The sequence below is a fragment of the Vicugna pacos genome, chromosome 16 (genome assembly GCF_048564905.1).
Source record: "Vicugna pacos chromosome 16, VicPac4, whole genome shotgun sequence".
NCBI classification, from domain to species: domain Eukaryota; kingdom Metazoa; phylum Chordata; class Mammalia; order Artiodactyla; family Camelidae; genus Vicugna; species Vicugna pacos.
In genome coordinates this window covers 16,163,537-16,185,961 of record NC_133002.1, presented here as the reverse complement: position 1 = coordinate 16,185,961, position 22,425 = coordinate 16,163,537, and the positions used below count along the sequence as shown (strand labels likewise).

General features: G+C 38.2%; 1 protein-coding gene across 3 annotated transcripts in view; it reads right to left on the bottom strand.

Annotated features, from left to right (window-relative positions):
• Window positions 1-1,910: 1,910 nt before the first annotated feature.
• Window positions 1,911-22,425, bottom strand: part of LOC140686029 (zinc finger protein 286A-like) — a 37,530-nt gene continuing 17,015 nt past the window's right edge. The window contains exons 1-7 of one of the 3 annotated variants that reach the window (XM_072938449.1): window positions 17,789-17,804; window positions 15,102-15,190; window positions 14,548-14,635; window positions 13,112-13,177; window positions 11,549-11,675; window positions 10,358-10,453; window positions 1,911-4,338 (exon numbers count right to left, since the gene is read on the bottom strand). In XM_072938449.1, coding sequence (XP_072794550.1) covers window positions 2,066-4,338; window positions 10,358-10,453; window positions 11,549-11,618 — 2,439 coding nt within the window. In that variant the 5' untranslated portion in view covers window positions 11,619-11,675; window positions 13,112-13,177; window positions 14,548-14,635; window positions 15,102-15,190; window positions 17,789-17,804 and the 3' untranslated portion in view covers window positions 1,911-2,065. Of the gene's footprint in view, window positions 4,339-10,357; window positions 10,454-11,548; window positions 11,676-13,111; window positions 13,178-14,547; window positions 14,636-15,101; window positions 15,191-17,788 lie in introns of those variants that run through there. The other 2 variants (XM_072938448.1, XM_072938450.1) reach the window with 2 other exon arrangements.

Below are 22,425 nucleotides of genomic sequence, written 5' to 3'. Positions count from 1 at the left end.
ATACTTATCCTAGCATTGTGGGAGGGGTATTTGATTTTCTTCCCTTTCGTCTCCACTGAAGTGTAGCTCATCATACCTTGTCCTTTTCAGGTATCAGGTCCTCAGTCTGTTAGGGCCTTCTGGTATCAGGATCATAGCCTCTGGGTTCCCATTTTGACTCCAGACTTTTAGTGTTTCCAGAACTTCCAAGCCTGGGGAGTCCTTGGCTGCTTCTCGCTCTATACTCCATTATGCAATGTCCTGTGGGGCTGGACAGAGATCTTTTCATCATTGTGATCTTTCCTTTGGTGCCATGTTGAAAGTGGAACTTATCTCTGAGAACTACACGTCTTCTGGTCAATAACCTGGACACAAATTCCAGATATTCTTGGATACATTTTTCATCTACCTGACATTTCTATTACCTCCTCCAAATGAAGCTGAGAGGGTCAGGGTGGTAAGGTGCTGGATAACTTCTTTGGAATCTAGGTGGCATCAAAGCCAGTTCCCATGCTGTTAGATCCATGATCACTCCTGCCCTGCCAATGTATATCCAGAACCTACAGTAATTCCTGGAACATAACAGGTATCCATAAAAGTCTCACAAGGTTTTTCGTGTTTATATAAATATGACATGCTCACTGGAAAGAAAAAGTAAAAAACAGAAAAGCACAGAAAAGTAAAACAAACAAAAAACACTAGATTCTCCAACAAATCTAAAATAACTGCCATCAACTTTCTGGAAACCATCCCTTCATTCACGGTGATCAAAAGTTCACACAAATACATAGTTTTACAACATTCATACTGCACTTACATTTTCCTATTTTCCTAGCTTTCCCTCTGCCCCTTAGCTCACCACCTCTCCTTTTCTCCCTCCCTTCAAGGTACCCAGTATTTACAGCCTGGTGTATATTCTTCCATACTTGTTTCCATGCTCATTTAACTACATACACACATATATACATAGAGGATGTGGTCATTACTTTGACAAAAATGAAATTTTCTACATATACATGTATGTAATAAAGCAATTACGTATCAAAAATTGTGGAAATATCTTGAAGTCAACGTGTGCAGGTACAATTCATCTAAAAAATTACTCTCATGTTTCATGGTATGGCTCTATCAACTTATTCACCCACTCCCCTATTATTTGGCATTTACTTTGTCTCCAGTTGGGCTTGTCTCTATAAGCAGTACTTTAATAAACATCCTTATTTATGCATTTTTTTGCATTGATGCTGTTATTTCTGTTCTGGGGCAGACTCCAAAAAGTGAGACTGCTGGGTCAAAGGTTTTTAAAATTTTTATTAAAAAATTTAAAATATATATTGCTGAATTGCTGATGGAAATATAAGTTAATATAACCATTTTGCAAGAGTACATGGTCTGCCAAACTCCACTAGCAAAAGATCTCTTAAATTTTTGCCAACTCCTTAAAGTGGAAGTAACATCTCACTGGTTGTTTTAATTTGCATTTCCCTGAGTACTATTTAGGTTCATAATAATTTCATAGGTTAATACATTTGAAGTTGCTCTTCTGTGAATAGCCATCCAGTCCAGATGGATTAAAAACTTCAATGTAAAAAAATAAAATTATCAAAATCTTAGAAGCAAGCTTAGGAGACTATGTATAACCCTTTTAACTAAAAGGGTAAATCAAGAATATAAAAAATAAAAGATGTAAATATTTTGCTATAAAAATTAAAGACAAAAATCTTTTACTATATAAAAAAGTATAAAGAAAAATACTAGGTTGAAAAAAATTTGTAACACACATGACAAAGGATTACTATTTCAAGCATATAAAGAGCACATCCAGATTTATAAGAAACATAGACAAACCAATAGGAAAACAGGCAAAAATATATATAGGCAATGCATTGAAGATAATTTGTTAAATGAATAAAATATGAAACTTGGATGAAGACTTTCACGTGTATTTTACTTTTCTTTATTAAGAATTTTCTTATAACTTCTAAGATTTAAAATGACCAATTGCTTTTCCATATTCTTGTATCTCTTTAGTGTGTTATTTCCTGGCAAATTGCTCCTGAATGTTTCCCCAAATGCATAAAACAGTTTATAAGATTCTTGTGGAGTCCACCTCTGGATGACAATTTATTATTCTCTCTGTTAACTGAGTTTCTCGCTGATGTATTCTTTGATGTACAGTAAGGCTTGAGCTACTCCTAAAGGCTTTTGCACATTCATTACATTTATAAGGTTTTTCTCCTGTGTGCATCCTCAGATGTACAGTAAAGTCTGAATTAGTTCTAAAGGCTTTCCCACATTCTTCACACCTATAGGGCCTCTCCCCAGTATGAATCCTCTGATGCAGAGTTAGCTGTGATAGAGTAATACAACCTTTTCCACATTCCTTACATGTGTAGGGTTTTTCTCCAGTATGTGTTCTCCAATGCACTGTAAGGTATGAACCCCTCCTGAAGGCTTTTCCACAGACATCACATTTATAGGGTTTCTCTCCACTATGGATTTTCTGATGTTCTGTGACATGTACCATCTGGCTAAATGCTTTGCCACAGTCATTACATTTAAATGGTTTCTCCCCAGTATGTGTCCTTTGATGAGTATTAAAGCCTGAGTTACTTGTGAAAACCTTCCCACATTCATTACATTTATAGGGTTTTTCTCCAGTATGCCTTCTTTGGTGGACAGTAAGCTGTGATGTGTTAGTGAAAGCTTTCTCACACTCATTACATTTGTATGGTTTTTCTCCAGTATGGGTCCTCTGATGTACAATAAGGTATGACTTAGTCCTGAAGGATTTTCCACAATCATAGCAGTTGTAGGGTTTCACACCAGTATGAATTTTCTGATGCTCTTTGAGATTTACCATTTTGGTAAATGCCCTCTCACAGTCAGTACACTTATATGGTTTCTCCCCAGTATGAATCCTCTGATGTACAGTTAAGTGTGATTTTATTCTGAAAGATTCCCCACATTCATTACAGAGATAAGGTTTCTCTTCAGTATGAATTCGCTGATGTATAATTAGAGATGAAGAACGCATGAAGGCCTTTCCACATTCGTTACATTCATATGGTTTCTCTCCTGTATGCATTCTGTGGTGTACAGTAAGACATGAATAATTAATGAATGCTTTCCCACATTCATTACATTTATAGGGTTTTTCTCCTGTGTGAATCCTCTGATGTTCTGTGAAATTTGCTATACGATTGAAAGCTTTCCCACATTCATTACATTCATAGGGTTTTTCCCCAGTATGAGTTCTTATATGTACAATAAGGCTTGAATTACTTCTATAGGCTTTTCCACATTCATTACATCTAAAGGGTTTCTCTCCGGTATGAATTCTCTGATGAACATTAAAAATTGTGGTATTCTTGAAAGATTTCCCACACTCATTGCATTTATATGGTTTCTCCTCAGTATGGGTCTTCTGATGTACACTAAGATATGACTTATTCCTAAAAGCTTTCCCACAATCATTACATTTGTAGGGTTTCTCTCCATTGTGAGTTTCCTGATGTCGTGCAAGTTTTGATTTATCACTAAAAGCTTTCCCGCACTCGCTACATTTATAGGGCTTCTCTCCAGTTTGAATTCTCTGGTGTTGATTAAGGCGGGCACACTGGCTAAAAGATTTTCCACAGACATTGCACTGATAAGGTTTCTCCTTAGTATGAATTCTCTGATGTACCATAAGTGATGAAGAGGCAATGAAGGCCTTTCCACATTCATTACATTTATAGGGTTTTTCTCCAGTGTGGATTTTTTTATGTTGACTAAGATATGAAGGCTGGCTGAACATTTTCCCACATTCACTACATTCATAAGGTTTTTCTTTAGTGTGAGTTCTCTGATGTTGAATGAGTAATGACCTGTAACGGAAGGCCTTTTCACATGTACTACACGTGTAGGGTTTTGCTTTATTACTGGTCTTTTCCCCTAAAGTGAGTTCTGAAGCAGGGCTTACAACTTTGCTGCCTTCTGTATCCTTGAAAATTTTCGCCCCCAAATGGGTATCTGTAATCAAATCTAAATTACTCATAAATTTTTCCTCACTTATTTGGTATTTGCTGTGGGGTTCTTCTGTGACACCTCCTGGTTCTGGAAAGAGAACAGATTCAAATCTAAAGCCTTTCTGAATAGTGGGAATTTTCTTGTGCGTAATTATTCTTTGACTCAAATGACTCTCCTGACTATTTTGCAATCTCAATACCCTGTCGTTCCATTTCCATAATCCTCCGATTCTGGTGTCGCATAGACCATTCTCTGTCAGTTTCTCTCCTATGGTCTCCAGTGGTAAGTGTTCTTCGGACACATCCTCTGTTGGAATAGCATTCTTGGTTATAGGTTTGGTCTCCAACTCTGGGAGGGAAAAAGAGAAAATTCAAATAACTTCTATTTCCTAAGTTGAGGAGACCTCACTAAATAGGATAACAAAAGGGAAGCCTGAGTTGATAATATAGGTTTTTAACTGCTTGCAAATTGGCTTTGTTTTCTAGGAAGAAGGAGGCAGGGTTAAGGAAGTCTGGTTGAGCAAAGAACCAGAGTAGTAAATTCAAGGAGTTTTTTTCCTATTTAAAAATTTCATTCGTGGTAATCCTTCTACCATCTAAATATTTTTCCCCTTTCTCAAATATTTCTCCCTTTTCTCATTCTTTTAGAGTCAACTTCTTTAGAGAGCATTCTTCATAAGTTGCGATTACTTCCTTGCTTCCCATTTACTCCACAAACCAAACATTCGTCCCCAACGATACTTCCTATTTGTTCTCATTCTTTGTTCACTAGCTTTTCTGTGAGCGCTTTCTCAAATATCCCTGCCAGAGTAGTTTTTTTCAAGTTTTTGTATATACTTTTTTTATAGAACATTTATAGAATAAGACACTTTGATTTTTAATAAATAGGTTGAATAAGCTAGCCGGAATTAACATACTTGTGAATATTACAAATAGTGATTATGATTATCAAGGGTAGTTTTGCAACCCCTTAATGGATCTTAAGAACATTTCTGACAGTTTGAAAATTTTCTTAAAAATTATACTGTGGGATGGTGGTCTTACAACTTGTTTATACATGCAACTTAATATTTTACTTTTAAAAACACTTTTAAACTTCTTATAAATTTCTAATTTATTTCCAGGTAATTATATCTAAATGTTTAAAAACAAACTGAATCAAAATCTTCTGTGGGTAGTAAAATGGTTTTATGACTTTAAAATTCAAGGTAAGTAAAACTTTCAATGGACTCATAGGGCTAGACAAAGATCTGAATTCAGGGCCACCAAAGAAGACAACTCTAGAATCCAAGGACTAAAATCCAGCTCATTTAAATGTCTATTTGAATGAAGGTGACAGGATTGTTAAAGCCCCTGTGTGCACAGCCCACCAAAAGTTAATCCTCTGTGGAAAAAGATAATACAATCCAGAGCCTCAAAATATTGTTATAGGTTTTCATAGCAATGTCTGGCAATGAAAAATTATAGACAAAAGTCAAATGGGAAAAAAATTAAGAGGAAAAAATGGATAACAGAAACAGGTCTAAACGAGATCCAAATAATTGAGGTTTCAGACATAAACCTTTAAAATAATCATAATTAGTATATTCAAGAAAGTAAGACAAGATTAACAATTTCACCAAATAATTGCAAAGTATAAAATAAGAATCAAATAGTAATTCTAGAACTGGGAAATAAATTACAAACTCTAAGGATAGGCTAAAAGCACAGCAGATATGGCACATGAGTGTGTGTCTGCAAAAAGGAAAATAGGTCAATAGAAAATACCCACACTGAAGCAGAGAAGGATGAAAAACTTGAAAACATTGCTTTAAAAAACATAAGAGCTATACAGGATAGGGAGAAAAGGTCTATCACAGATGTAAGAAGAGTACTAGCAGCCTGGAAAGAGAAGTGAGGGAAAATGGAACAAAAACAAATTAAAAGAAATAATGCCCAAGAATTTTCCAAAACAAATAAAAAATATTAAGCCACAGATTTTAGAAGCCAAATGAATCCCAAGCAAGAGAAATACAAAGGAAATTATACTAAGGTACACAGTAGTAAAACTGTTGAAAAGTAAAATCTTAAAAGCAGCCAGAGGGAAAAAAACGACAGATTTCCTTCAAAGAATGAGAATTACATCAGAGGTTGCAAACTACAGCCAAATCTGGCTCACTACATGCTTCTGTATATCCAGCAAGAGAAGAATGGTTTTTACATTTTAAATGGCTGAAAATCCATTAAAAGAAAATACATTGTGACACATTAAAATTATATGAAATTCAAGTTGCAGCGTCCAAAATTGAAGTTTTGGTGGAACACAGCCACACTCTGGTTAACATGTTAAAGGGGTGTTTTTGTTCTATATTGGCAGAGTGGAGCAGTTGCAGCAGAAACATTACAACTCTCAGCCTAAAATATCTACTCTCTTGCCTTTTACAGAAAAAGTTGCTGACTCCTGAATTAGATGGTTGACTTCTCAACGGATTCTATGCAAAACAGAAAGCAATGAAATGATACCTTCCAAATGCTGAAAAACAGTAACTGTCAACCTAGAATTCTAGAATTCTAAACTTACCAAAATATTCTTCAAAAATGAAGGTTAAACACATTTTTAGGAAAAAGAAAAATGGAGAGACTATGACACCAGAATATCTGAATAAAAGAAAAATATTAAAGGGCATTCTTTATGTAGAAGAAAATTAATCCCAGGAAGAAGTTCAGAAATGAAGAAAAATGAAGAGAAAGAGAAGGTAAACTATCTAAATGAATCCAGACTGCATACAACATTAATAATAATGTCTTATGAAATTTCACATATATAGAAATAAAACACAGAACTCCAATAATATATAATTGAGGTCAAAATGAATAAGCTGTTCTAAGTCTTGGCATCATTTGGGAAGAGGGAAAATTTATCTTACACTGTTGAATCAAGGATGAACGCTTTAAGGGGGTATAGCTCAAGTGGTAGAGCACATGCTTAGCATGCATAAGGTCCTGGGTTCAATCCCCAGTACCTTCATCAAAAAACTAACTAACTAACTAAATAAAACTAATTACCTTTGCTCTCCCCTGCAAAAAAATAAATAAATAAAAAAAGGAAGAATGTTTTAACCTCAAAGTTAACTACTAAATAAATAACTTTAAAATTTATAATTACTAAGTGATTAGGGGGGAAATAAAAAAATGAAAGATGATAAATTTAACAGAGGGCATAAATGGGGAGAAAAAGAATACAGAACAGGCAAGATACCTTCACAGAGGGTAGATTTAAATATTATGTAATTGTATTATGTACAAATGGACTGAAAACTCCAGAAGATACAGACTGTCAGGTTAGTTAAAACAAAAATCTACCAAAATGCTAATCATAAGAGAAACAAAATACAAAGATATATGAAAGATGACAGTGAGCAGATGATAAAAAAGTATGATATTACTAATAACCAAAAGAATGATGCTATAGTAATATTAATATCAGGCAAAATAGACTTTAAAGCAAAAACAGAGATAAAAAAGATACTTCATAATGATAAAAGGTCCAATTTACCAGAAAGATGTAACAATTCTAACTTTGTATTTACCTAAAAACACAGCTTCAAAACACATAAATAAAAAACTAAAGGAACTAAAATAAGACACAGATAGATCTACAGACATAGTGGGAACTTCAAAAAATATTTCTTACTAACTGATAGAATAAGCTGACAATCAGCAAGTAGATAGATTTTAGGAACATAATTAAGAGCTGACATATCTAGAATAGCAATCAAAACCTATAGACTACACATTTTTCCAAGTGTACACAAAGTGTTTACAAAAATTGGCCAGGTGGCAAAGCAAATTCCAAGAAGCCTGCAAAGACTTAAATTATATAGAACATGTTCTCTGACCACAGTAGAACTTAAAGCAACAAGACTACCAGAAAATTCCCATATGGTACAACATTAAGGAAAAAAACCTCTAAATAACCCGGGGGCCAAACACATCACAATGGAAATGATCAAATACTTTGAACCCAATAATTATGAAGGTGCTACATAAAAAAACATGACATTGCCTCGATAGCCTTCAACACATTAGAAAAAATGGCTAAAAGTTAATGATACAACTATTTAACAAGTTAGAAAAGTCAGCAAATTAAACCTTAGGAAAGTAAAAATAATGAAATGAGAAGGTAATGAAACAGAAATCAAACATACAGTAGAAAGGATTAAAAATTATTTTTTAAAAGCCAAATAAGATTGACAAACTCCAGCAAGATAGATTAAGATAAAAGAGAAGACTCAAAAATTTAATATCAGGAATGACAAGGGAGACATCACTTCAGATCCACATAGGCATTTAAAAGCTAAACAGAGGATAGCACGCCCCCAATTTTAAATTGTTTATTAGATGGATCAATTCCAAGACAAACACAACTTACTCAAGTGAAACAAAAAGTGGAAAATACGGATAGTCCTGTAACTACAAAAGAATAGAGCCATAATTAAACACCTTCCTCAATAAAAGTTTCAGGTCAACATGGCTTCCCTGGTGAAGTCCATACAATTTGTAACTTTCCATCTCACAACTCGTTCTTGTCCTCACTGTAAGTCGATGGCCTTGCTTCATATTTTACTGAGAATATACACATCATTGTGAAAGAATGCCTTGAACTTCCCATCACCAGTTGACCATATCTGCTCCCATTTTCTCCATCTTGCCTAGTGTTACAGCAGAGGAGGTGGCCCCCCTGCCTATCCAGGGTAAATCCTCCTTTTCCATTCTAGATTTTATCCCTTTTAACCTTCTCAGACACTTCAGTTCTTCAGTCTTTAGTTCTTTGTCTTGCAAGATCAATTTCTCCCTCTTCAGTGGGGCATCATTCTTCTTAGCATTAAAGCATGCCAGAAAAGCTCCCATCTCAAAAATAAGTTTTTTTTTTATTCCTTTCTTTCGCCCAGCCACTTCCCCATTTCTCTTTCCCTCTGCATATGGAGTGGGGGCTTTCTCTAAAGAGTCATCTCAACTATCTCCAACGTCTACTTTTCATTCACTCTCTAAAAAACTGTAACGTTTGAGATATAGAAAGAATATATGTAACACATATGCAGCTCATGGATGGCAACATAATAGTATGAATATGCAAATATTCTAGAATCCATTCATTCCTTTCCATTTCCACCAACACCCTTATCAAAGTTATTACCCTCTTTTGTCTAGAATATTTTAACAACTTCTTCACTGATTATCTGCTTTATGCCGTTAAGTTCACTTTTCACACACAGGGTTATTTCCTAAAAATCCTTGACTAAAACCTTTCAGTGCCTTTGCACTCACTTTGATTAAAATCCACACTCCTTACTTTGGTCTATGGAGCCCTGAACAGGAGACAGTCTCCTGCCTGACTCTTTCTGATTTTATACCAGTCTCCCTCTCCCTGTACTTCAGTCATGCAGCCTCCTTCGATTTCTAGAACATACTGCATTCCTTTCTGTTGGCATGCTCCTCTTCTCCTCTTCCCTTGGCTGGCTTCTTCTGATCCTTCAAGCTTCACCTTAAATGTCACCTCCTCAGAAGCCTTCCCCGACCACACTATCTGAAGGAGACATCCTCATCCCCAACCCAGTTCCTCTTTCATATCCTCATAGCTAAGTTATTACAACCATTACTTAGCTTGTTTTTGTTTATTTACTTGTTAATTACCTATTTCTCAAAACTTAAATCTTCATGAGGGCATGAACCTGGTCCACCTTACTCACTACTGTAGACATAGTACCTAACCCAGTTCACAGTATACAGATAAATATTAAATATTGATTATTTAATATTAATAAATATCGGTTAAATACATAAATACTGTGTTTTTATTGTCAAGAGATATACTGTTTGTGTTCTCAGGTAGTTAAAAGTCTAGGGGAGAGGAGGAGAGTCCCCTGAAGTTGCAGGTGAAGAAAGCTAAACAATCAGTCAAAAGGTTTAGCTTAGAAGAAATCAGTGGTGATCCTTCAGAATGCACTTTCAGGAGAATTGATGAAGGGAGAGATACCAGATAATGGTTAAACAAATGAGAAAAACGTGAAGTTAACTGGAGAGGATACAACTCAAAGGGGTATTTTATACATGTTTGAATGACGAAGGAATGAAGGAACAATTATGAAAATCATATTCCCAAGAAAGTAAAGTAGGATGGGATGGGAACTAAAAGTAGAGAACAGAGAGGGGGAGAGGGAAAAGGAGAGGGAAACAGGGAGGCAGGGAGAGAGGAAGAGAGGGGGAGAATCTTCTCCTCTGAGATAGCTTTAAGCAAAGACACCCTCCAAAATATTTCAGATGTTCTACTCCAACCAAGACCTATTAGCTTCAAATAAATACCATCCTTCTCGTTCTTATTAACTCACCTGGGTAGGGGGTTCTTGAAATTTCTCTCACTACCACCCATGGTCCTTTTCCATCTTCCAAATGAGATATCATGTCTGGTTTGGAAACTGCAAGCCCTGTTCAGAGAAAAAGGAATAGGATTTGACTGTGCCTATCAGCAAGAGCTAGTGTCAGATTCAGTCTCAGCTCTGGCTCTTCTGTGCAGAGGTGCCCCTGTAAGAAGTTCTAGAAGTGCACTGTCCAATACAGCTGCCAACAGCTACATGCGGCCATTTAACTTTAAATTTAGATTAGCTAAAATTATATACAATTTAAAATTCAGTTTTTCAGTTGGATTAGTCAGATTTCAAGTTCTCAACAGCCACAGTGTGGTGGCTGCCATACTGGACACACAGACACAGAACATTCCCACACCAGAACATTCCATCATACAGCAGCGTTACAGTATATACCTTACACAAAGGTAGCTCAAGGAAGCTCAACACTATGATCCGACGCTTGCTGGGTAACAGATCATGGGAATAATCTCAGTTTAGAAAGAAAATAAACATTTGTTCCTTTCTTTTTAAAATTTTTTTATTGACGTATAGTCAGTTTATAATACCGGGTTAATTTCTGGTGTACAGCATAGTGATTTAATTATACATATATATTCCTTTTCATATTCTTTTTCATGACAGGCTATTATAAGTTATTGAATATAGTTTCCTGTGCTATACAGTATGGCCTTGTTTTTACATGGTTTCATGAAAATTTTCCTTGTAGTTTCAATTGTACAAGATCTTCTGCCAAAGTTCGGTAGGTATTCTGTGAGAATTGCTCCGCATGTGGGTATGATTTGATGTACTCATGGGAGAGGATGAGCTCCGTGTCCTTCTACTCTGCCGTCCCAAAGCCCCTCCTGTTCCTTTCTTTCTAGAGGCAGTGATAATTCTCATTTATAGAAGTGACTGAAAAAACTTCAGTCTTAAATCTCACGGACTGCCAACAATCTCCAAGATTCCAATGAAATATGTATTTCTTACTCTATAATGGGTGGACTATTTCGTTAAGAGCAAGGAAAAGCGTGACTGCCAACAATATGCCCCTAAAATTATGAAATTTTAATGCCTAGATTCTCACCCTAAATTCAGTTAAGTACTTTAAAGGGTCTATATTTTCAGTACACCTGGTCCAATGGGCAGACACATAAACACAGAAGTTATCCTTACCCAAGGAAACAAGATTCCTATAATTCTCTAGCATCACATCCCTGTGCAAGTTCCTCTGTGTTGGATCCATCAACCGCCACTCTTCCAGTGTGAAGTCTATAGCCACATCTTTAAATGTCACTAATTCCTAAAACAAATACAGAGATCACCCAGGGAGTGTACAATTAGATGTGATAGGCAGAGTAACACATACAAAACTGGGGAAGAAAATTAGAAAACTAGCAGTTTCCACCCAAATCATCTCTTCTCCCTCAAAATCCTGCCTTACCTATAATATCAGCTCTTTTTCAGTCCTATTCTATAAGTCCTATTCTTAATAAAAGACATAGTCTATCATGCAGATTGTAGACAGAGGAACTATTTTGAGTGTATTTAAAACACAGAAATTTTTCTGTATATCCCTTATGAGATATATTCTGAGGGGAAAAAGAACTGCAAAAAATAAAAATAACATATTTTCAGTAAATGATCATATTGTTGGTGGCAGTGATGGAAATGCTATTTTATAACTATGGTGTGTGTAGTGTTGGACAAAGCAAATTAGTATACTGACATCACTGAGAGCTAGTAAATCTGACATGGAAGAAAGAAAATATAAATGTATTATCAATGAGACTATGCACAAACTCCATAGATCCAAAACTGAATTGGAAGTATCGGTATAAACTTATGAAGTATTTTATTTTTAAGGAAAACACCCCATATACACCCTAGCTTCATCTACTGATGAGGCCCAGAAACAATAACCAGAAAGGCAGCATTATACTGTCTGGACTGCGGCCCCTACATATTACTTTACACTACAAGAAACCAGGGCCAGGAACTATCTGTTACACTAAAAGGCAAGGAAACTGTCAAAGATTACTAGAATCACACCTAAGACACGGGAGACAACTTGAAGAGGCTTCCATTGGCCATTGATGGGAAAACTTAAACACCAATAAGAATAATAATCGTAATGAATTTCAAAAATATCTAGTACATTTAAAGTTATGATTTCATTATAAAACCTTAAGGATACTCATTGATCATCTTTGGAGGATGCCTGGAAACTGGTAAATAAAGAGAAAGAATCAACCCTTTGCCCTTCTTTTCCTATGCAATATATATATATAGCTTGTTCAGTAATAAAATGTACTCAGGAAGTTGATGAGGGGAGGTTTCTCTTCATGGAAGTACTCCAGCTAATACATGAAGAAGGAACGAAAGAATTAGAATATTGCCATTTACAACCTCTAATGAATTAAAGGATTGTAAGTGGGTGCTGACACACCAAAAAGGCCTTAACTAGGCTTTACGTAGCTTCTGGTGAAAGATACCAGAAATATGAAATACCAATGGCAAAAACATTAAAAAAAAATCAAAATCTGAATCTGATCAAGCCTCTAGATTTAACTAACAATATAAAGGGAATACAGGGGAAGGAATAGCATCTTAAAAAAACTCCACAGGGATGAAATCAGTAAAATCTATACTGTGTGAAATTCGATTAACATTAAGAATTAGGAGCAGTAAAAGAGGTGCTTTCTCTTTACTCCCCTTAGACACAAGGCTAAGGATTACCTTTACCAGTTCTGGTTCTTCTGTCTGAAGGTGAAGATCTTCATCTGGCTGGGAAACTTCAGGACTCTGAGGGGATACAGGACGAAATCACTCAGTAACAGGTTGCCTGCTACCTACAGCGGAGCCTCAACAAGCACCATCAGCCCACTGTGGACGTGGTATATGAGATAACCTCTTTCACTGTTTTATTTAGGGATGAAATTAAGGTTCCATAGCAACATCCAATCATAATCTTCTTTCACCTTGTTTGAGACAATAACAAACATACACAAGGCTGAGATACAACTCCATAATTTCTAAAGGAGACTTTTAACAAAGAACCTACCAAAATAAAACTAAACTTACAATAAGGGGTCTCAGATGCTACATAATTCTCCTTTTTCATAAGAGGATGAAATCTGTTTCTTGGAAATTACCTATCTTGCTCAAGAATAATATTCAAAACCTACTAAAACTATCTGTTTCTATAGTTGGAAAATCATTACAGTGTCTAGGGGTGGAAGCATGTTTTAATGTTCATTCAAGAAATATGCCAGGGACCTCTCACAATATTGTTTTCTTCAAAACCTTAGACACTATATGCCTACAAGGGCTTGATTTTATAAATGAAGGGAAATTTTAGTATACCTTTCAGTAGTACTTATTGATTTTAGGTTTCGTGCCATTTTAAAAAGTTATGGGTAATAGAACTATTTACTTAAATTTCACTGAGAAATATGTCATCTTAGTTCTCCCCTCTCAAGTTCTTATCTTAAATAATACATATATTCAGCTTCCAGAAAATTTAAGATGATGTGAATCTCAAACTCTGATAATTAGAGATGGGTTTGATCAGGGCCTGTATTACACAAATACTTAGATCTTTTCAAGGGTGTGTCTTAAGGACCATACACCTGTTATGTATTCTTGCTACAAAGACTAAAGGATCACTACTGTAGGTTATTATAGGTCATTACCATAACAAATTCTATGTTGGTACACCTTTCTTCTGCATCTCCTATTTCAAAAAGTCACTGCTAAAACACAGCTTTAATCACATTAATACCCACCTCAAACACACCCAATCACACACACTTACATACACACACTTAAATATTTTCAGGGAAACATTAAAAGATTCAGCTTAAATCTCCAACAACCAGTCCTACCATTCACAAATTTCGATCTTGAATCACTAACTCATTCACTGTTCTCTGCCTCAGAGCCTTGCCTTCTCACCTGAAGTATCCTCACAAATAATTTAGGACAATTTAAATCCCACTGGTAATCAGGTACCAGCTTAAATCTAACCATCCTCACGAGCTTTCCATGACCAATGTAGCCCATGCTAATAACCCATTTCTTTCCTTACATAGCACTCATCAACTTTATCATACTGCTCAGCAACTATCATTCACCTAAATAAATTATGTAACTATTTCTTTCGTATGCCTTACCTCAATGAGACTGTAAGCTCCCTACAGCCAAGCACTGTGTCTTAAACATCTTCTTTCTCTCCATGTCATCTATTAAGCTTGATCACTTCTTAATGGGTAGAAAAGAGGAGAACACTAAGAGTGGGCACAAGGGGAATGGTCCCTATGAATTAAGTGGGTGTGTGTGTGTACATGTATTTTTTTTTTAATTTCCTAAAAAAATTTTTCCAATTGGAAAATACTGCATTCTACTACCCCATATCTAACTGAAATTTCCTAGGAACAATACAAATTTAACATCATAAGTAAATTTCCCAGACTGCCTATCATATCTAAAGATAGCCTAGATATTTTTTGCAAGGTCATGCATCTTGGTATTTAGTTCAATATGCATAGTGAATCTTCCTATAGATTACAAGCTTTACTATGATGAACTCAACTTTCATGAATCAAACAATTTGATTCAGTTACCCAAAGGGATGTGGGTGAGGTAGAGAAGTCACATGACTTAAGGAAAAGTAGACATGCTCTCAAATCAGGACAATATGTCAGAACCAGAGGAAACCCTAACTTACCAGAGGTCCAACTGAAAAAACCACAGCAGCCATAATCTCTTCCTTGGGGCTCCCCTCTCTGCAAAGAGTGGAGTCCTGCAAAGACATATCTAAGAAAGAGAAATAAGCCATGAAAACCAATCCTGCCTTGAAAATCTCAGACTCAAAGTTTGCAAGGCTGGTTCAACATCTGCAAATCAATAAATGTGACACACCACATTAACAAACTGAAGGATAAGAATTATATGATCCTCTAAATAGAGGCAGAAAAAAAGCATCTGATAAAATTCAACACCCATTTATGATAAAAACTCTCAACAAAGTAGGTATGGAGAAAATATACCTCAAGATAATAAAGGCCACATATGACAAGCCTGCACAGTACTGGAAGTTCTAGACAGAGCAATTAGGCAAGAAAAAGATACAGAAGGCATCCATATCAGAAAGAAAGAAGTAAAACTGTCACTGCAGATGATATAATTTTATATATAGAAGCCCCTAAAAGACCCTTCCAAAAACTGTAAGAATTAGTAAACAAATTCAGTAAAGTTGCAGGATATAAAATCAATATACAAAAGTCTATGTGTTTCTATACACTAATAATGAACTATCACAAAGAGAAATTAAGAAATCAATCTCATTTACAACTGTTTAAAAAAAGGATTAAATACCTAGGAATAAATTTAACCAAGGAAATGATAGACCTATACATTGAAAACTTTGAGCAAATGGAAAGATTTTCTGTGCTCACAGATTGGAAGAATTAATGTTGTTAAAATGTCCATATGACCCAAAGCGATCTACAGATTCAATGCAATATCCATCAAAATCCCTAAGGCATTTTTCACAGAAGTAGAACAAATAATCCTAAAATTTGTATAGAACCACCAAAAAAAATCCCAAATTGTCAAAGCAATCTTGGGAAAGAAGAACAAGGCTGGAGGCATCATGATCCCTGATTTCAAACTATATTTCAAAGCTATAGTAATCAAAACAGTATGGTATTGGGAAAAGAAGATACAGATCAATGGACTAGAGTACAGAAATAAACCCACACATATATAGGCAAGTAATTCATAGCAAAGGAGCCAAGAATATACAACAGAGAAAAAACCCAATCTATTAAAAACATAGTGTTGGGAAAACTGGACAGCCACCTGCAAAAAATGAAACTGAACCAGTAACCTACATCATATACAAAAATTAACTCAAAACTGATTAAAAGATTTGAATGTAAGACCTGAAACCATAAGACTCCTAGAAGAAAAAATAGACATTGGTCTTGATGATGACTTCTTGGACATCAAAAGTAAAGACAACAAAAGCAAAAGTAAACAAGTGGGACTACATCAAACTTAAATGTTTCTGCACAGCAAAGTCAACAAAGAAAAGGCAACCTATGGAATGGGAGAAAATATTTGCAAATTACATACCTGATAAGGGGTTAATAGCCAAAATATATAAAGAACTCACACACATCTCAACAGCAAAAAACAAACAAACAAAAAAACCCGATGTAAACCGATGTAAAACATGGGCAGAGATGAACAGACATTTTTCCAAGGAAAACATACAGCTGGCCAACAGCTACACGAACAGGTGCTCAACAACACTATCACCAAAAAATGCAAATCAGAACCACACTGAGATCTCAACTCACACTTGTAAGAACGACTATTATCAAAAAGACAAGAAATAACAACTGTTGGCAAAAATGTGGAGACAAGGGAACATTTTTGCACCACTGGTGGAAATGTAAACTGCTGCAGCCACTACGGAAAACAGTATGGAGCTCCTCAAAAAATTAAAAATACAACTGTCATATGATTCTGCTATTCCACTTCTGGCTATTTATCTGAAGGAAAAGGAAACACTAACTTGAAAAGACAACTGCACCCCCACGTTCACTGCAGCATTATTTACAGCAGCCAAGACATGGAAACAACTTCTGTGTCCACGGATGCATGAATGCATGAATGCATAAACAAAATGTGGTATACGCCTACAGTGTAATATTAGCCACAAAAAAGGAGGAAATCCCGCCATTTGTGACATGGATGGACCTTGAGGGCCTTATGAAAGTCAGAGAAAGACAAAAACCTATGATCTCATTTATATGCGTAATCTAAAAACAAACACCCCAGACTCAGAGACACAGAACAGACTGATGGTTGGGGGGCGGTGTTGAAATGGGTGAAGGTGGTCAAAAGGTACAGACCTCCAGTCATAAGTAAGTCGTGGGGATGTGATACAGCTTGGTGACTATAGTAGCAACAGTGTATTGCGTATCTGACAATTGAGCCAGTCAGGAAAAAATGCCTCGGTCACCCAAAGGCAGAAGAACAGGCACCTGTCAGGGACCCGCTACTTAAAGCCCAGGACCGAGGATCTCCCTCCCCCAGCCGCCCCGTTTCCCGGACTGCCCTTCTCTGGACCCTCTGGGTCCCCCTCCTCCCTCCACCGAGGCGCGGCTCCGGGAAGGCGGGAAGGTCCAGCCGCGCTCCCGCCCCGCCCCAGTCCCGCGTCGCGACCCAGCGCCTCCAGGCCGCCGCCTCCTGAGGGAGGCCGGGCCCGGTCGCCTGTGAGGTGGGCGGGTCAGCTCGGGGCCAGGAGCACAGCCGAGAGCGGCCCCGCCCCAGACGCCGCGGGAGCCCAGCGCCGGGGGAGGGGCGGCGGGAACCGGGCCGGGTGCCCGGGGCGACGAGTACCTGGCGGCCGACTGAGGACCGGGCGCTCGCAGAGCAGGGCGGGAACGCTTCCAGCAATGGCGTCGGCGGCGGGCGGCCGCACACGCGCAGTGCGCCTGCGCAGCCGCGGGGAACTACGGCGCCCAGAATCCTCCGCGCGGGCCCTGCGCTCTCCCCGCCCCTTCGTCGGCGCTGGGGGCGGAGTTGGCAGGTCGTCCCCGGACCTAAAAATTCCGTCAGATCGAGAGGCCGGGGCTGGGCGTCAGGCTGAGGCACTAGAGACACAAGGAAGAACGAATGACACAGCCCTTGCCTCGGGACACTTCCGTGTGATTAAAGAAATAAAGCCACTGCGAGAACAGAAAGGGAGCCCCTGGCAACTTGGGACCCCAGACGCGGGGGCGTCGGTGGGTGCGTGTCCCCGCTGCCGCCGCCAAGTTCCCTTTCCGCGAAAATACCGTGAAAAGTAGAGTTCCTTACGCAGCTGTGGTGCCTGCTGCCAGCTGGTCTGCTTTCGGTCCATGGACAGTGTTTATTTCCGTGTGCTTTGGAGGAAGTCATTCTGGGAAGAGGGTTTACTGCGTTAGGGAGCCAGTACTAAATTAAAAAGATTGCCCAGCCTCAAGTGGAAAAGCGCACCTGTGTGAGGAAGACTCTCGCACTTGAGAATCTTGGCAAGTATTTATCCACCTTAACATTATTAAATCTATAATTTAAAAAACGTTTAGCTGCCGTCTCCTTTTGAAGGAAAGAGTGCTTTTTATTATTGCATAAAGCACTGTCTCATGTATTTTGAAATGCCATTGTTAGAATTTCCACCTTTAGCTGCTACTTACTATCTCAAATATCCTAATCTTGGAAGTTTAGCATGCCTGAGAGATTTCTGGAAAGGACATCGTTTTCCCCTAGGGAATGATCAAAATAACAATGTTTGGTTTATTGTGCAGAGTTATGAATATTTTTGTCTAGGTTTCATTTCTGCTCTTTATTGAAACAAACTCATTTGCCAAAAAGAAAAGAAAACATTATAAGAACATTCTTTGACAAGAGTGTCATTTAATATTTTGGCCTGTTACGGTTTCTATAGTAGGTACTCTGATTGAGCTAATTGTTCAATTTCTATGTTGCTGCATAGATATACTGCCTAATCTGTACAAAACTTCAAAAGTCCCACATTGAAATAAACTAGTCGTTGTTTTGACAGGGCTTATGTTTCACAGACTTGCCATTTGATATGCTCTTTTATCTAATTTTTCAAGTTTGAAAATCAGTGTGTTATATGGATGAAATAAAGAAAACGTGAATTGAAAAATATCAAGGTAACAAGCTGTTAAATAAAATACATTACGTTTTCCTGCTTTCTAGGCATGTATTTTTGTACCTCCTCAGAGTTTTGTGCCAAAACCTGGTGGTGTAGGGAGACCACACCACAGCCCACTCAGTTATGTTACCCTAACAGTGGCTCATACTTCAAAAGCCCTGCATTTCCAAACTGAGTCCAGATGCCCCATGAAAAACTGCCCCTTTTCAGTGCCTCAGGCTTACAGGTGTGTATGCTGAAGGCAAGTCTCCCTCCTGTGGAGAAGGTCCTGAGGTGCTGGGTACCAGAGCATTATGTAGAAAGAGGAAGAAGTAGCTCCAGACCACAGACGTCTCAGCCCAGGGAGATGCTACAGCTGGAGGAGGGCCCGAGGGGAGCCCTTGCAAGGCTCAGGGCTCAGACAGGAGCCCTTCTCCCCAGACACAGACGTAGTGCCACCTAGAAGAGTACAGAACAGGTTATGATCAAAGTAGGACACAAATATGTCTGATAGAGTTTTGGTAACATTCTTACTTCATGTGCTAGGTGAACTTTTCATGAGTGTCTGTTTTCAAATCATTTTTTAAATTCAGCACATCTTGTGTACTTTTCTGTACAAACACTTTCCATTAAAACTATTTAAAAACTGGAGCATATGGAGATGCCAATTTCCCACTTACATAAAACATTTGCCTTTTGTCTCTAGTCCAGATCTCAGTCCCATTTTGAGTTGTGCTTTAGGTTCCTCTTGCTTACCCATGACACTTACACAACTATCATTACTATAACAATGACAACATTATCACAGAATGCAGGAAAAAAAAAATCAACCAACTAGTTGGTATGGGACTGAGTTGTTACGACAAAGTAGAAGACAATAAAAAGTCCCCAAGGAGTACTGGATGTGCTATAAGTTTATATGCAATTGTGACACACCCATAACCTAACTACTCACATAGCTATGAAACTAGGGGCACTCAGGAAAATACTGCACAGATGCAATAATACTGAAAATTGTGTGTATCTAGCATATGGAAAGTTACTGAAAGATACAAGAAATGAACAAATGCAAAGACATACTATGCTCCCATATAGAAAGGCTAACACAAAACAAAAACAAAAAAAGGCTAATAGAGATATAAGAGGGGAAAAAAACTTACTGACAATAAAAAGCCAAACATCAGCCTATGAAAAATATTTGTATTAAATGTTATATGGTTAATATCTTTATCATAAACAATTGAACAAATTAAGAAAAGTACTAATACCTGAATACGTAAGGAACCACTGAGAGCAAATGAAAATTCAGGCAAATGGGACTTCTCCCCCGCCTGCTAACTCTCCCCAGAGAAACCTGACCTTCTCATATCAGCCTGCTCCCCACAGTGGCTAGTTCTATGTTTCCACAAAAGCAAACCACCTCAAAGTGCCCGGCTTTGCTTTACTTTTGAGGAATTGACTGGTTTCATCAGCTCCAGGACCTCTCTTGGGTTGGATACCCCTAGGCCTGGTGACAGTGGAGGGAACAGACAAAGAGTCTATGGAAGTAAAAGCTGCAGGTTAAGAGCGACTATGAAAGTGTGGAAGTATGGGCAGGTGACTGAGAAGCACAGGCAGGCAGGGGTTCTCGGGGGACAGGGGTCTCCAGTAACTTAGACACAGCGTCCATTCCAGGGGCTGTGTTGGTACATGAAGGTGTTTAAAAAATTCAACTGAATACATACGAAGATCTAATTGGCTTTATTAAATGATTCACGAATCGGGCAGCATCCTGTGCAGCAGAGTTCCCTGAGGAGCTGGACAAATGGATGGTTTTATAGGCAGAAGGAGGAGAGGGTAAGGAAAGGGCGGATGACATCATCTTCCTTAGTCAGGTGCAAGGGGCCTGTGTGGCAGGTGACCTCACTGGTGCTGACCAGAAAATTTCCAAACTGACAGGTTAAGACCACACTCCTGGGGTAGACTGAAACTGCAGTTAGGTTAGGCATGAAGGTTTGAGGTGGGCTTTGCACAAGTGACTCCATTTGGGACCGTCTTTGTAAGCAATGGCCATTCCTTTGCCAGTGTTCCCTTTGGATCCTAGAATGAAAAACCAACCCTGCCCTCATCCTGTGCTTCTGCAGTAGGACTTCCTTCCTCGGCTGTTCAGTCAAATATTCCTCTTTGTGCTGCCCCGGTTCTGTGCACAATGCCCAGAACGGCATCTTCCATCTTGTTGGTCAATTTGCTAGTCACGTTAAACCTGCTGGTTTTCTCACTCTACTGCCTTCTGGGTTTGCAGAAGGCAGGATGCCCTCACTCTGTACTCTGTCAGTAGGCAAGTCTCTGACCCTTGGCTGGTGGACACAGATCCTGAGATGTTACTTTCTTCCTATTTCTGGTAACAGAATCCTTGTAGGAGACCCATTCTACACGGTTTGGATAAGGCTAAACTACTCCTCTGCCTCGTCCCATGTCAGAGCACCCAGTTCCCTTGGCTGCGGCAACAGGTGCAAGGATAGATGTGTAATCCACACCAGTCACTCCAAAGCCACCTGTGCCTTTAATGGCACCAAGGACACAAAACCCTCTCTTCTCTGGAATCAGCAGCCTGCAGAATAACTGAAGTCAAGAGCTGCCAACGCAAGATAGACAAGCAACCTAAATGTCCATCAACAGATGATTGGATAAAGAAGATGTGGTACCTGTATACAAGGGACTATTACTCAGCCTTAAAAAAGAATGAAATACTGCCATTTGCAGCAACATGGATGGACCTAGAAATTAACATACTAAGTGAAGTCAGTCAAAGACAAATATATGATATCACTTATATGCAGAATCTAAAAAAATGATACAAGTGAACTTATTTACAAAAGCTCTCACCACACTGAATCTGCCAGCACCTTGATCTTGGACTTCCCAGTCTCCAGAACTGGGAGATGGCTGTTTACAAATAAGCCATAAGGTCAATGATATTTTGTTAAAGCGGCTCAAACAGACTAAGACATCACTTCATTAAAATATGTAACAGTTGACCCTTGAACAACATGGGTGTCTACTGTGCAGGTCCACTTATATGTGGATTTTTTTTTCAATAGTCAGCCCTCTGTATTCAATGGTTTTGTATCTGTAGATGCAACTAATTGTGGATGTCCATAGTTGGTTGAATCTGCGGGTGCAAAAGCTTCAGATACAGAGGGCCAAGTGTACTACAGCACTTTATATAAGGGACTTGAGTATCTGTGGATTTTAGTACACATGGGGCACCTGGAAACCAATGAGAGAGAGAGAGAGAGAGAGAGATTCTCAACATAATTCAGTTTGCCAGGTTCTTCATCACATGATTTAATCCTCTACAACCCTGTGAGAGGAATGA